The sequence below is a fragment of the Bolinopsis microptera genome, chromosome 10 (genome assembly GCF_026151205.1).
Source record: "Bolinopsis microptera isolate Bmic1 chromosome 10, MBARI_Bmic_1.0, whole genome shotgun sequence".
Lineage (NCBI taxonomy): Eukaryota > Metazoa > Ctenophora > Tentaculata > Lobata > Bolinopsidae > Bolinopsis > Bolinopsis microptera.
In genome coordinates, this window is record NC_087081.1 from 3,753,862 (window position 1) to 3,769,102 (window position 15,241).

General features: G+C 35.8%; 2 protein-coding genes across 12 annotated transcripts in view; one reads left to right on the plus strand and one right to left on the minus strand.

Moving 5' to 3' along the window:
* LOC134821899 (tau-tubulin kinase 2-like) overlaps positions 1-15,241 on the plus strand; it is a 57,183-nt gene that overhangs the window by 7,666 nt on the left and 34,276 nt on the right. The gene's annotated exons all lie outside the window — the stretch shown is intronic.
* Positions 111-15,137, minus strand: LOC134821902 (haloalkane dehalogenase-like). 2 transcript variants are annotated; one of them, XM_063832725.1, is made up of 9 exons: positions 14,994-15,137; positions 14,046-14,160; positions 13,794-13,920; positions 10,046-10,136; positions 8,334-8,439; positions 5,422-5,600; positions 5,050-5,199; positions 782-869; positions 111-541 (listed from the first exon to the last, which is right to left on the minus strand). In XM_063832725.1, exons 1-9 carry the CDS (start codon positions 15,128-15,130, stop codon positions 473-475), a joined length of 1,062 nt encoding a protein of 353 aa, XP_063688795.1. In that variant the 5' UTR covers positions 15,131-15,137; the 3' UTR covers positions 111-472. The 2 variants fall into 2 exon arrangements, with proteins under 2 accessions (XP_063688795.1, XP_063688794.1); XM_063832724.1 differs by having other exon boundaries at positions 122-553.

The window sequence follows — 15,241 nt, forward strand, 5'->3', positions numbered from 1 at the left end:
ACTATTCTGAGAAATAAACCGGGGCAACATTCTTACAATTTTGCTTACAATTTCGCTAGAACAACTCCTCAAGTTACGAATTATTACCATCGACAATTGAAAATCCATGTTAAACGACAAATAACATGAAAATTAATAGCAAATTACACAGCAAATTTACAACACAGGTCAACAAACCATGTGAGTCCTGTATTGAATACCATCTATTAAAAATAAGATCGTCTTTATTAGGAACAAATTATTACATTTCCTCACTTCTACAGACCAATAATAGTTCTGTCCTCATCAAATTCATAGCTGATAAAGGAAATTAACAATGTACTATAAAGACAAATTGAAATTCTGGGAGCATTACCGAGGAGCTAAGATGCCGTATTACCATCAATATAGCTCCAACACTAACACAAAAGTTCATTGAGTTTTGGATGAGAAGATTAGAAGGCAGCTTTAAAAGAAAGAAGGTGTTGTAGGATCACTTTACAGCTGAATGTTTTCTGAGGAATCTCATCAAATGATCTGATAACTCGTCGCTTTTGAATTCCTGGATAAATTTCTAGACAGATTTATAAATGTGCATTGTATACAGATTTCCTGATTAATTACCCCAGCAGTAATTCGCAAGTTTTTTGCCAACTAAAACCTAATAAAAGTTAGAGTTAATCGATGTGCTTGAAATTAATTTGAAATACCTGATACAAGTGACAACACCATATAGTGACATGTCATTATAAAGTGCTTGTCATTATATAGTGTTGTCACTAATTTAATTAATTTGAAATACCTGATACAAGTGACCCCCGCCCTTAATAGGGATATCTTCACCGTTTGGGAACAGTGATTTGAACAGATCTTTGCTTGCACCACTCCCACTGAAAATACAAACGCATTATTATCTATACTAATAATCTCAAGATGTGTGTTTGTCTGTTCGTTTGCGTGTAATTTCCGAACGGCTTAATCAAGAAACGGTAAGAGTTACGGGCTAGTTTTTTCGGTATAGTGCCGACAAAACTCTGACCAAGCCAAAAGATTGAGGTTTTTTAAATCGGCTGGTGGTGAGTGGTTTAATTGATCATTTTGTGACCCACATGTGATACTAAATAGTCTCACGTACTCTCCCTCTCTCCCTCTCTCCCTCTCTCCCCCCATAACAGATTTGCGATATAATTATGTAATTTAGCAGTGGAGTTGGACCTCAAGATTGGCTATCAAGTATTACTATGAGATATATGAGGGGTACTCAGAATTTAATTGCGGTGTGTTTGGATAGAGCGAGTTCATACTTTCGGACCGGTTTTATACTAGTACGAAAATGTAATGTGTGTTTTCGAATATAAAAGGCGGGTTTATACTTTTGAATTTCAACTGCGATAGTGAAGTCCCGGCCGTAGGCACGGGTTACACTAGTATTATTATCAGTTGATAATTAAAATCACCATTCCAACACTGTGAAAATGATGTGCTAAAACTGCAATATTCACTTCATAATCTGCTGGCACTGTCAAAATGTATTCTGCCAAAGATTTCATCCTGATTCTCAATTTCCCTACGCATACGAGTCACCTTAACCGTGACCGCTACAGTAATGCATTACAAATAACACTGAAAACAATCACAATTGAAAGAACCATATTATATTGAACGAAACCAGAATATCCATAACCTTATACCATGGTCGTATTACTGCACCAACACTGACAATTAGCTAGTGTAATGTATAGTTTTACATTTATATACGCAATTCTGCTCCAATAAGGCATAATTACTATTCGTGTGTATTAACCTACTTAGCTCTATTCCCATTCACTTAACTGTATAGTATATATGCATGCATAACGTAAACTTGGCAAGTGAAATGCTATGCTTTGCCAACAATTTGTGCCTTGTATATCTGAATCCAGCTGCTAAGATTAACGGTTTGTTGAAATGAGGGGGTAAGAATTAAGATAAAGCAGATATTTAAAATTAACATTTGTTAACTTTACAGTAATAAAATGTGACTCAATTTGGGGTACATGGATAATAATTGTTGGCATTTGCCACCTATTCAACCTGAATGATAATTCCGAACCAACGAAATAGTTTCAGGTTACGGGGACAGTTACCCAACTGATCTTTAATTAGGCTACACTTACAGTTGTACGTGAGTTTTAGTACAAGGTTGCAGATCAAGTTGTACGTGAGTTTTAGTACTAGGTTGGAACAGTTAATATTTCAGTGTGGGTTAAAATGAAAGCATCTTATTGCTAAACATTTCTAAGAGATAAATCTTATTGTGAGAGAAATAATTTATATTTAACTGTAAATAATAATAAACGTATAAACTATGAATATTATAAACTTTTAAGAAGGCTATTTTAGGAAATAGTCCGAGTTATTGCAGGTCAGCAATTTTTATGATCTTACAAATTTACGGTGATAAAAGCGACTCCACGACACAAAAATGCGTGGTATGCAAGACATAGGGAGGATGGGTAATGAATGGGAAATTGTTCATAATGAAGTGTGATGACTGGTGTAATGGACATTTAGGTTATACGGTTAGAATTATGTGATTTAGTACGTGGTTATACGGTTAGAGGTGATTTAGTACGTGGGTCTTAGTTACATTCAATTTTAAAAACTGATATTTCAGTATTTTAGCATTAATAATATTTCAGTATTTTAGCATTAATAATATATAATGACCAGACACTCATACTTTAAAGACGAATCAATTCGTCTACAGAAAATCCAATATTTCTGACAGCATCAAAAACAATGTACACTGTACATCGTGTAGTGTATCGTAAGATGTACAATGTACATGTAACGATACACCAGCACAGTGCATACCACACGGAATGGGAACGGTATGTGTTCTGCATCACGTTATCACGTACGTGGTTTTGGTATCATCTAACACAGCTACAGGTTAATGTTATTAGGGAGATATGAGCAGTGACACTAATTACACTAATTACACTAATTACAGTGGTTTTATGAGATATTATAATTTGTGTGAATAAGAAGTTCTTATCGTTTCCAGTATTGGAATGTGTTTAAGTGTTTATCTTGTTATCTTCTCCATTTGTGACATAGGATCGACAGGTCACATCATACTACAACATATCTGAATTATGTTCAAATCATGTCAACAAATTATGCCAAAAAGTGGTCTTGAATTTTCCATATTCTCAGTAAAAGATGTTCATTGTTGAATGTCAAGTGTCACGCTTTAATTTCCAGACTAATCTATAGGTGTCAGTAAAACAATCACTATTTGCGCTTGCATTTTAGCTACAGGAGATTATCCAAAAGTTTGGACATACTAATTCTGATTTCGGAGTTTCGAAGGTTGCCATGACCACTAAAGCGACTTCAGTTGATCAGTCACTTCATGAACTTAAATTGGCACCAGGCAATATATTGGATATTTGTGGTTTACTTTGATAAGCTCTGGTATAAGTTTAATATCAGAGTCTGGTATAACCTCTGGTATAAGTTTAATATCAGAGTCTGGTATAACCTCTGGTATAAGTTAATATCAGAGTCTGGTATAACCTCTGGTATAAGTTTAATATCAGAGTCTGGTATAACATCTGGTATAAGTTTAATATCAGAGTCTGGTATAACCTCTGGTATAAGTTTAATATCAGAGTCTGGTATAACCTCTGGTATAAACTCTGGTATAACCTCTGGTATAACCTCTGGTATAACCTCTGGTATAAGTTTAATATCAGAGTCTGGTATAACCTCTGGTATAAGTTAATATCAGAGTCTGGTATAACCTCTGGTATAAGTTTAATATCAGAGTCTGGTATAACATCTGGTATAAGTTTAATATCAGAGTCTGGTATAACCTCTGGTATAAGTTTAATATCAGAGTCTGGTATAACCTCTGGTATAAACTCTGGTATAACCTCTGGTATAACCTCTGGTATAAGTTTAATATCAGAGTCTGGTATAACCTCTGGTATAAGTTAATATCAGAGTCTGGTATAACCTCTGGTATAAGTTTAATATCAGAGTCTGGTATAACCTCTGGTATAAGTTTAATATCAGAGTCTGGTATAACCTCTGGTATAAGTTTAATATCAGAGTCTGGTATAACCTCTGGTATAAACTCTGGTATAACCTCTGGTATAACCTCTGGTATAACCTCTGGTATAAGTTTAATATCAGAGTCTGGTATAACCTCTGGTATAAGTTAATATCAGAGTCTGGTATAACATCTGGTATAAGTTTAATATCAGAGTCTGGTATAACCTCTGGTATAAGTTTAATATCAGAGTCTGGTATAACATCTGGTATAACCTCTGGTAAAACCTCTGGTATAACCTCTGGTATAACCTCTGGTATAACCTCTGGTATAACCTCTCCAGCCCCCAGCTCTGTAGTGGCTCTCAACACAACATTAATAACGCGTTACTTCTCCAGGATAACGCGTTACTTTAATACCATCTGGCAATATGAGGGGCAGTGTATAATATGAAAGCAGCTGTACCGTGATCACGTGATATCGCTCCTGCACTCTGAGTCGCTCCAGGGCAGCTGCAGCGTATTTAGCTATAGAATCACGGATACACTACATGGACAGTGCGTTCTATATAATGACAAGTTACCGTTCATAGTTACAATGGCCACGACAATATTTCAATAATTTAACCGTTCATAAAGTTACGATTTCCTATAATATAGCGAAGTGATAACGATATACGTTCTAGATAACCTTCCAAACTAACCTGATAACTTTCCAAACTAACTAACTAACTAACTAACTAACTAAATAACTAACTAACTAACTAACTAACTAACTAACTAACTAACTAACTAACTAACTAACTAACTAACTAACTAACTAAGTAACTAACTAAGTAACTCACTAAGTAACTAATTAAGTAACTAATTAAGTAACTAACTAACTAACTAACTAAGTAACTAACTAAGTAACTAACTAAGTAACTAACTAAGTAACTAACTAACTAACTAACTAACTAAGTAACTAACTAAGTAACTAACTAAGTAACTAACTAACTAAGTACCTAACTAAGTAACTAACTAACTAACCTGATACCGTCGTCACTAAACAGCAGGAGAACAGGTTTATCCCATTTTCTGAGGAAACGTTTCGTGCTCCGCATGTCCTCTATAATACGTTTACATCCCCAAGGTAACATGGGTACTAGCTGGGGCCACCGTGCTACGCCTGCTTTGTATCTGTAAATAAGACAACTTAATAGAAACTTTCTTGTTTTGTTTTATTACAGATGAGCAAAAAGTGATTATCAGACAGACAGACAGACAGACAGACAGACAGACAGACAGACAGACAGACAGACAGACAGACAGACAGACAGACAGACATACATACAGACAGACAGACAGACAGACAGACAGACAAAAAACGGACAGAAAATGAAACAGACAACACGCACAAACCTGTAGTTAGGGAAGGGAGCAGTGTAACCCCGCCTAGTTTTACTATCAATACTAGCGTACCCCAGTAGGTACCCCAGAGGTAGGTGGGTCTGACAGACGAATATAACAGCGGACCAGGTAAGAAAGTGGAACATGTTGACTAGGTGCTTTAGTCCTGTGTCTTCTCTGCAGGGCAGCACCTGAATATCACGTGTTAGGAAGTGGAACAAGTTGACTAGGTGTTTTAGTCATGTGTCTTCTCTGCAGGGCAGCACCTGAATATCACGTGTTAGGAAGTGGAACATGTTGACTAGGTGTTTTAGTCCTGTGTCTTCTCTGCAGGGCAGCACCTGAATATCACGTGTTAGGAAGTGGAACAAGTTGACTAGGTGTTTTAGTCATGTGTCTTCTCTGCAGGGCAGCACCTGAATATCACGTGTTAGGAAGTGGAACAAGTTGACTAGGTGTTTTAGTCATGTGTCTTCTCTGCAGGGCAGCACCTGAATATCACGTGTTAGGAAGTGGAACATGTTGACCAGGTGCTTTAGTCCTGTGTCTTCTCTGCAAGGCAGCACCTGAATATCACGTGTTAGGAAGTGGAACAAGTTGACTAGGTGTTTTAGTCATGTGTCTTCTCTGCAGGGCAGCACCTGAATATCACGTGTTAGGAAGTGGAACATGTTGACCAGGTGCTTTAGTCCTGTGTCTTCTCTGCAGGGCAGCACCTGAATATCACGTGATCAGCTGCTCTTATGTTAGGGTAGCTTTCACAGTTCACTTTTCATTTGAAAATGTTAAACTGCTAGATTTGTTAGTGATTCCGGTATAAAACTGTCAACTTTAAAGACGTAGTCTCGTGACTGTGATGAGCCAATCAGCAATAAATTCACAGGCACGTGTCATCTCCCACCCACATTAACACAATATCCTGGCCCCAAACAAGCTAATGTTTTTTATTGTGGCGGCTCCATTGTTAGTATGGAGATCATATCTTATGTCATCACATCAAGTCATCTTATAGATGTTGTTGGGAGGTCAGACATATTGTTTGACATGTGACAGCAATTTACCAATGAAAGCCTAGAATCACTGTCACGTGTTTTATTCCCATCGGAATCCACATCTATTGTAATCCATAATTTTAAGGGTTATTTTTTGAAAGAAATTTGTTAATATAATGATCTAAAATTTATCGTCACTCAAAAATAGCAATTACGGGTATATGGCCCCCAGAATATAGGTGGCCCCCAAAATATAGGTCATGTTAGTGGATACAGTTCTAACCAAGATAAGCGATACTAATGGGATCTGTTACTGCTAGGTTGGAGTAAAACATGTAACTTATGTTTCTGGATAAAAATTTTGGACCTACATGAGGTATTTTGGTATATTTGGTCATGACAGCGAAAGATTTAAACGATGTTGTCATTTTCTAGAGGGGTAAATATGGCGAAAAATTGTCATGACAAAAATCTGTCCAACACATGCCATTAAGACTACTGGTATGAGTATAAGTATTATTTTAAGCTATCTTTTCATCGAGACATCTGCAAACTGACAATTTGGAAAAAAGTTATGGCCACCACAATTTTACGGGCCCCCAGAATATAGGTCTATACGACCCCCAGAATATAGGTTGGTCAAAAACCCTGAACATGCCCAAAACCATGCTTTGGGATGCTCTACTTGTAGCTACTAGTCTCCTGAACCCACGTATCAAGTTTTATCAAAATTGGATAAAAATTGGCCGAGTTATGGGATAAAAACAAAAACCATATGCCCATATTTGGGCATACGCACCAAATTTGATCGATTTTGGTCCATAAATTGGTCAAATATCAATATTTTTGAATGAAACCAACTTTATATGGAAGGTAAGCATATATTACACATTCTCTATGATTATCAGCTCAATATCTACCTAACTGTGGATTCTGTGTTCAAATAATCGCAAAAAATGAACAAAATCGCCCATATCTCAAACTGACTTCGCTCAAAACAATAGAACTCAATAGGGTTTCAATATTTTCACATGAAATTTTCAGAATCAACGTAGAATTGTCTCATGACCTTAAGTTTTGGGACAGAATTTTGAGTTAGGCCTTTAAAAAAATTTGGCGGCCAAAAATGTCTGATTTACAGTCATTGAGGTGCACATTGTATTGATACAGATAAAAACAGCCCCCCTCAATCATATCTAGGGACACTCCTTCAATCTTATTTAAGTATTTAGTTAAGATCCCTACTAAATGAGTGCATGAAAGCTTTTTAACAAGTAAAATTAAAGATTTTACTCATTACGGGTATATGGCCCCCAGAATATAGGTTTTAAAAAAAAAATAGCGACCAAGATTCTGCATTTTCTCTGTCACCCTGAGCATTAAGGAATGTGGGGTAGTGATAAGAAACAGTTAAAGAACATATGCTGAAGAGATGGTATCATCAAAATGTATGAAGGTGGAGTATTTGAGGACGATTTTTGCATACCTATATTCTGGGGGCCGTAGTTTTTGATTTTTTGCTATTAAGTATACTCTAAACCATTTCAATTTAGTATCTGGAGCCATTGGCATCATCAATACAGTCTCAGCAACATATTCTGACTGCATATAACTGTCTGTGACAATTTTAGAACAACTTAGGAACAGATGTTTGGACCTATATTCTGGGGGCCCTGTTAAAAAATGGTATTTTTACAGGTGAAAAAAAAGTACACTTAAAAACCTAATAATTATTTTAAACTACCCAAGAAACATTTAAAGGGTTATTATGTACATATTTACACCCCTAAACATGCTTAGAAGTAGTTTTAACACCTGTTTCTAAGTGCTCAAAAAACGACCTATATTCTGGGGGCCATATACCCGTATAGATCAATTATAGTTTAAATATAGATTAATATAGATTAAATCGATATGAATTATTCCACAAACCGTGTTTAAGATACAAAGGCTGTCGATTAGGTTAGGAATATCCTTCACAACAGATAAACCAACCGGGCCACCCCAATCGTGTACTACTAGCGTTATCTTACTTAACCTGGGGTGTTATCTTAGTTAACAAAAGGTTTCGTTATTTAAAAGTTAGATCTGCTAATCAAAATAATCAGGATCAGACTTACCAATAACGATAATTAATAATTAATAATTATAGTTTATTGTAAGTCAATTATGGTACAAGACTGGGTGATAACACTTGAATGTCCTGCACAGCAGATTGAAGCTTTTTAAATCTTTAAATTATTTTTTATTCTTATTGTATTGCTGTGTAAATTTGATTTTAATCCTAATTAACAGGGGGTGGATTATCATTACCCCTCATTAACATTATCAGTATTAATATTCAGTATTAATTGTAGAATCTATCATGACTAAAGTAAAATAAGTAATTTTACTATTGTTCACGTATAACCCTAACTCAAAGATTAGACTATTTATATTGTTTTCATAATCAGTGCAGTATCAAGATGCTCATAAATACAAGAAAAATGGCGTGATAATTTTGCTTAAACATTCAGATTTACATTGTCAAGCTATGCAGTAATGCAGTAGTAGTTTCATAACATATTTGAATTATATTCTGAATAATCTATAACAACGTATTTTTCAGCTCACTAAGAAACTATGGCGACAAGTTTTAAACCGACTCAAGGGGGGTTTAGTCACCCAGCATAGCTATTAGCTACACCTAATTCTATTTATCTCTCTCATTTTGTGAATCAATCAATACCAAAACGATGTATTTGTGTTGATGATGGACAGTCATTGAGTGGAAACATTACCAATTATACAGTAAAACTCCGATTTACCGCGCCCCGATTTACCACAAACTCTGATTTACCACGGACATTTCCTTCCCCAAACTCCACGGTAAATCGGGGTTTTACAGTAATACAATGTTGGAACCGATTTACACGGTCCTTATGACCGTACGCCGCTGAATAAAATAGCAATGAATGACAACCATTTTTCCTTGCTGTGTAAATAATATCTCTACTATAATTCAAAAGATTCTTTCTGATGTACGACCGCCCACGTGCAAATCAGACGAGAAATAGGAATTTAGGTAACAACCAAAAGGTTCCATAGCAACGGTGTTTTAATGCACACATGCACGTGCAAAGATTGTTTTAACGTCATTTTGATCGGTTTTGTGGTAATTACGTTGTGTTTAAAGTGTTTTATATTTAAATCGGCTGTATCTTCGGTTGAGATGGATATTTTTTGATGCGATTAAAACTTTCTTTCAAAGAATACTACTAGCTTCGTCCCTGTTACCACGGGCTTTCTAGTTATCTTATAAACCAGTCTAGTGGTCCATATTTAGTTATCCATGATACAGTATACACTAAGCAATATAGCCTCATCAAGATATAACGCATTTACATTTAACATAGGTAATAATGAACAAGGCCGATAGTTATTATTCTCATGTGACAATAACATCGTTATATTATCCTTGTTGGACAGCAACATCTAATGAGTACGTGAGTACATCAGCACTCAACGGGCAATGACCCGAGTTATATCAGTAAATATAACCCAGTTTACATTTAATAAACTTAAACCACTCCTTATAAGGGTATCACGTGATTACTGATTGATAATAAAATGATAAGAATGTTAAAACTTTAATTATTTCTTACTTTAAATGTTCAATGAAGAGTCTGAGAGTGAGAGTGTGGAGATCGTGTGTGTACATGTCTAACGAGGAGTACTTGTCACTTTTACCAAAACCTGGGGTACAAACAGGGTAAAGAGGGGTAGAAAGAGGGTAAAGAGGGGTAGAAACAGGGTAAAGAGGGGTAGAAACAGGGTAGAAAGAGGGTAAAGAGGGGTAGAAACAGGGTAAATAAGGGTAGAAACAGGGTAAATAAGGGTAGACAGAGGGAGGAGTTCTTGTCACTTTTACCAAAACCTGGGGTACAAACAGGGTAAAGAGGGGTAGAAAGAGGGAGGAGTACTTGTCACTTTTACCAAAACCTGGGGTACAAAGAGGGTAAAGAGGGGTAGAAAGAGGGAGGAGTACTTTTCACTTTTACCAAAACCTGGGGTAGAAACAGGGTAAAGAGGGGTAGAAAGAGGGTAAAGAGGGGTAGAAAGAGGGTAAAGAGGGGTACTTGTCACTTTTACCAAAACCTGGGGTAGAAACAGGGTAAAGAAGGGTAGAAAGAGGGTAAAGAGGGGTACTTGTCACTTTTACCAAAACCTGGGGTAGAAACAGGGTAAAGAGGGGTAGAAAGAAGGTAAAGAGGGGTAGAAAGAGGAGGAGTACTTGTCACTTTTACCAAAACCTGGGGTACAAACAGGGTAAAGAGGGGTAGAAAGAGGGTAAAGAGGGGTACTTGTCACTTTTACCAAAACCTGGGGTAGAAACAGGGTAAAGAGGGGTAGAAAGAGGGCAAAGAGGGGTAGAAAGAGGGAGGAGTACTTGTCACTTTTACCAAAACCTGGGGTAGAAACAGGGTAAAGAGGGGTAGAAACAGGGTAAAGAGGGGTAGAAAGAGGGTAAATAAGGGTAGAAAGAGGAGGAGTACTTGTCACTTTTACCAAAACCTGGGGTAGAAACAGGGTAAAGAGGGGTAGAAACAGGGTAAAGAGGGGTAGAAAGAGGGTAAATAAGGGTAGAAAGAGGGAGGAGTACTTGTCACTTTTACCAAAACCTGGGGTAGAAACAGGGTAAAGAGGGGTAGAAACAGGGTAAAGAGGGGTAGAAAGAGGGTAAATAAGGGTAGAAAGAGGAGGAGTACTTGTCACTTTTACCAAAACCTGGGATACAAACAGGGTAAAGAGGGGTACTTGTCACTTTTACCAAAACCTGGGGTAGAAACAGGGTAACGAGGGGTAGGAAGAGGGAGGAGTACTTGTCACTTTTACCAAAACCTGGGGTACAAACAGGGTAAAGAGGGGTACTTGTCACAGGGGAAGTTGTTAGTTAAACTTGAATTTAAGATTAAAATTTGATAAAGAAACAATTATATTATTGTTACAAATACAAATCTAAATATGGGCAATTCCACGATAACGGTAACCAGTAACAAAATAATAAAGTTTGGAGGTGGTTTGGGAGAGATAGAAAATCTTTAAGATATTTGACCATATTTTCAGGGGCAAAAAACCGTTTGTTGATATCTAGCCTAGTTTAAAAACTGTAGCGCGTCAAAGTTGGCTTAAATTTAGTGTATCTTTAGTGTGAATATCCAGTTATTTTCCGAAAGATTTTAGGGAGCTTTATTAATCGTAGAATTCAATATTTTATCCTGTATATCAACCTAGTGGGCTTCAGATAGAAGGCCAGCCTAATTTTGAGGGCCAAATTTCTTTACTTTTTGAGTGTCTTATGATCAAATTTTTCCTCTTCGCGTGTGAATAACGCTACCAAATAGTGAAAAATGTTTTACTGTGGCTACACTATAAGTCTGTTTGATTCGTAACTGTCTCTCTAACGGCAACTTTAGTCATCTATAAAGGTCAGAAAATTTCATTCGTTTTGTCACACTGGAAGTGCAAAAAGTAGGGGTAGTGTGATTCACAGGTAGCGTAATTCACAGCTTGGTAGTGTAATTTACACAGCGGAAAATTAATAAAACAAGTAGTTTAAATGCTTTGTTGTGAAATAAATTGTACTTTCAATACTTCCAGGGCAATTCCAGGGACCTATTTTCAACAACTGCCTGAAAGTGTTGGTAATTTAATCGAAATTAGGGTTCCGCCAGGGCAAAATGTGCCACTTTTAGACCTTAAATCGCAAAAATAATGATTTTTAAATGGATTAGGACATCAAAATTGATTTGAAAGTGTTTTATAGTCATTTTTAGGTCTGGGAACACTTATTTGAGTAATTTAAAGGCTTATTTTCAGAAAATATCAGCAATTTGGGGCTAAAATTACCTTATTTTCTTGTCACGTAACTAAATTTTGCTCAAAAGAGCAGTGTTTTTGCCCCCAAAATTATAATTTTATCAAAAACCATGTATAGAGGTATCAAATTAAAGCTGTTGATGACCTCTTCACATTAAAAACACAAAGAAGTAGTTTAGAATTGATATAAGTGATAAAATGGTCTAAAAATGGATTCAAAAAGTTATAAATTTCGCCCAATTTCTGTCTAATCATGAACCTTTGAGAGCTCATAAAAAAATCATGCCACAATATTACACTGTACATTTTTCTAGGATTACTCTAAATGTCCTATACTTACAGATAGATCAACTTATAGATGCTTACCAAAGTTAATTTGCAACTTATTTTTGTAGTTTGTCCTAAAAAATGGCAAAAAATTGCCAAAAAATGCAATTTTTGACAAAAAATGAGGTAAAATTAATATTTGAGGTCAAATATCCATTTAATCACTCTAAAAACCTTTTTAAACGTTATTTTGGGGCAAGATACCCCTAGAATACATGTTTTGTGGTATATCATACCCCTTAGTCATGCCTATATCTTATGTCTACCTCGCATGGGCGCCCCGACCACTGTGGTATGGCAGTAGGGTGTAATCTACACCATTACCAGTATCTAATTGGACCGATTAGTAGTCAATTTAATTTAAAATCAGTAATAGTCAGTCTACTTCACCATTTTACAATAGCAGCAACCAAATCAAGAACAAGCAAACATCAATACAACGCACAAACAGAGCAACTGGGCAGAGTGTGAGTTACACTACGTTCAAATGTGAATAACGTTTACTTCCTATATTGTCCCTGTACTACACACATTCCACAAATTTATGTTAGGAAGGACATAGGAAGTTGAAAAAATGTGTACTTTATTGTGATCAAGCCTTATTGTAACTTCTGCTATTACACTGGGGCACGAATTGCAATTTTAAGGCAAGATTTCTAAAACACCAAATTATGCCTGTGAATAACGTCTACTTTTTAAAATGCTGTTCACATAAAAAGTATAAGAGATAGACATTAAACTTTTGTTGCCACATCATCACAAACGTTTAAACTTCATTTTGACTTTATATTATCATGCTGCTAATGTTAGCCTACAATTAGCATGCAATTAAAAGCTAAATTTTGTGCAAAGTGTGAATTACACTACGTGGAATTGCCCATATAATACTTTTATATCGGTGTCAAGAGATGCCAAATGGTGCGCATTATAATGAGTGTAACCATAGTAACTATACTAAAAGGAGTTCGGTCTATGGAAGGCTATTGTTCTCAAACTCTTGGCATTTCAAGAATTTTGTTAAAATTGTATAGAAACATTGTTCCTTAATTCCAGAGAATATCAATTGAGTTTCTCAAACAAATGGCCGGTAAAACTGCAGACCTGTTACATTTTAAAGCCAGCAAGTTCTGTTAAGGAATTACTCAAGCCGGGACCCCATAGTTTCAAATTCAATCTACTAAAATCCACACACAGGTTTACACTAACCTATAAAATCAAGCGCTATAACTCTGTATCCCTTGGAAGCTAATGATTTTATCATGAACCTGTAGAGAAAACTCCACGTAGGTTCTCCGTGTATCAGTAGGATTACTCTGTCACTGTTTGGAGGGCCCTGAAATTTGTCAGATATTACAGGAATTTGCTACAAAAGTTCTGTCACTACGTGCGATTCAATTGATGAAAGATATCACTGGGCTCATTTCCAAGATAACAAGTTTCAGTTTTAAAAGATCTCACCTCATCTACATAGTGTACTCTGGGTAGATGGAGATTACCTCCACACAGTTCTATGAAGTTAGGTTCAAATGTATAACCAAGGGCACTGAGGCCAGCAAATGATTCTTCTGGCGTCCTAAATTGTAAATAGTTAATAAATTGATATTAAAGCAGAAGCAGATAATGCTATATGTGCACAAGATATCTGCAAAACCAATTTATTCTTTAATAAAATGTACAGATAGCAAATAGGTTCATAAGATTATTATACCTCAATACAGGTGTAAATGTAAAATGTAAAGTGTACCTCAATACAGGTGTTAATGTAAAATGTAAAGTAGTTAAGTGTACCTCAATACAGGTGTTAATGTAAAATGTAAAGTAGTTAAGTGTACCTCAATACAGGTGCTAATGTAAAATGTAAAGTAGTTAAGTGTACCTCAATACAGGTGTTAATGTAAAATGTAAAGTAGTTAAGTGTACCTCAATACAGGTGTTAATGTAAAATGTAAAGTAGTTAAGTGTACCTCAATACAGATTTTAATGTAAAATGTAAAGTAGTTAAGTGTACCTCAATACAGGTGTTAATATAAAATGTAAAGTAACTTTAAGTGTACCTCAATACAGGTGTTAATGTAAAATGTAAAGTAGTTAAGTGTACCTCAATACAGGTGTTAATGTAAAATGTAAAGTAATTAAGTGTACCTCAATACAGGTGTTAATGTAAAATGTAAAGTAGTTAAGTGTACCTCAATACAGGTGTTAATGTAAAATGTAAAGTAGTTAAGTGTACCTCAATACAGGTGTTAATGTAAAATGTAAAGTAGTTAAGTGTACCTCAATACAGGTGCTAATGTAAAATGTAAAGTAGTTAAGTGTACCTCAATACAGGTGTTAATGTAAAATGTAAAGTAGTTAAGTGTACCTCAATACAGGTGCTAATGTAAAATGTAAAGTAGTTAAGTGTACCTCAATACAGGAGGATAATTCTTTGGTTTGAGTGCTCTGAAAAGAAAGGAGGCAGCGTGACGTATGATGGCTAACGAGAGAACTAATGGGAACATTAGTATCAGCACTGGTATAATGTATCTCTTCTTATTCAACATGTCTGCAGAGCCTATCAGATCTGTTTGGATTGGTTAAATCTTGTAAAAGTTTTTTAACTTTGTTGTAAATAAGCAATTTTTCAGTGTTAGTAATATCAACCGCAAGTTGAA

Excerpts from the sequence above, each read along its gene's own strand:
- LOC134821902 (XM_063832724.1), bottom strand. The coding sequence starts at position 15,130 with ATGTTGAATAAGAAGAGATACATTATACCAGTGCTGATACTAATGTTC. Across the intron at positions 10,137-13,793 it reads TATAGCGCTTGATTTTATAG|GTTTTGGTAAAAGTGACAAG; the intron begins GTTAGTGTAAAC and ends TTTGTACCCCAG. Across the intron at positions 5,601-8,333 it reads GCCTTTGTATCTTAAACACG|GTGCTGCCCTGCAGAGAAGA; the intron begins GTTTGTGGAATA and ends CGTGATATTCAG.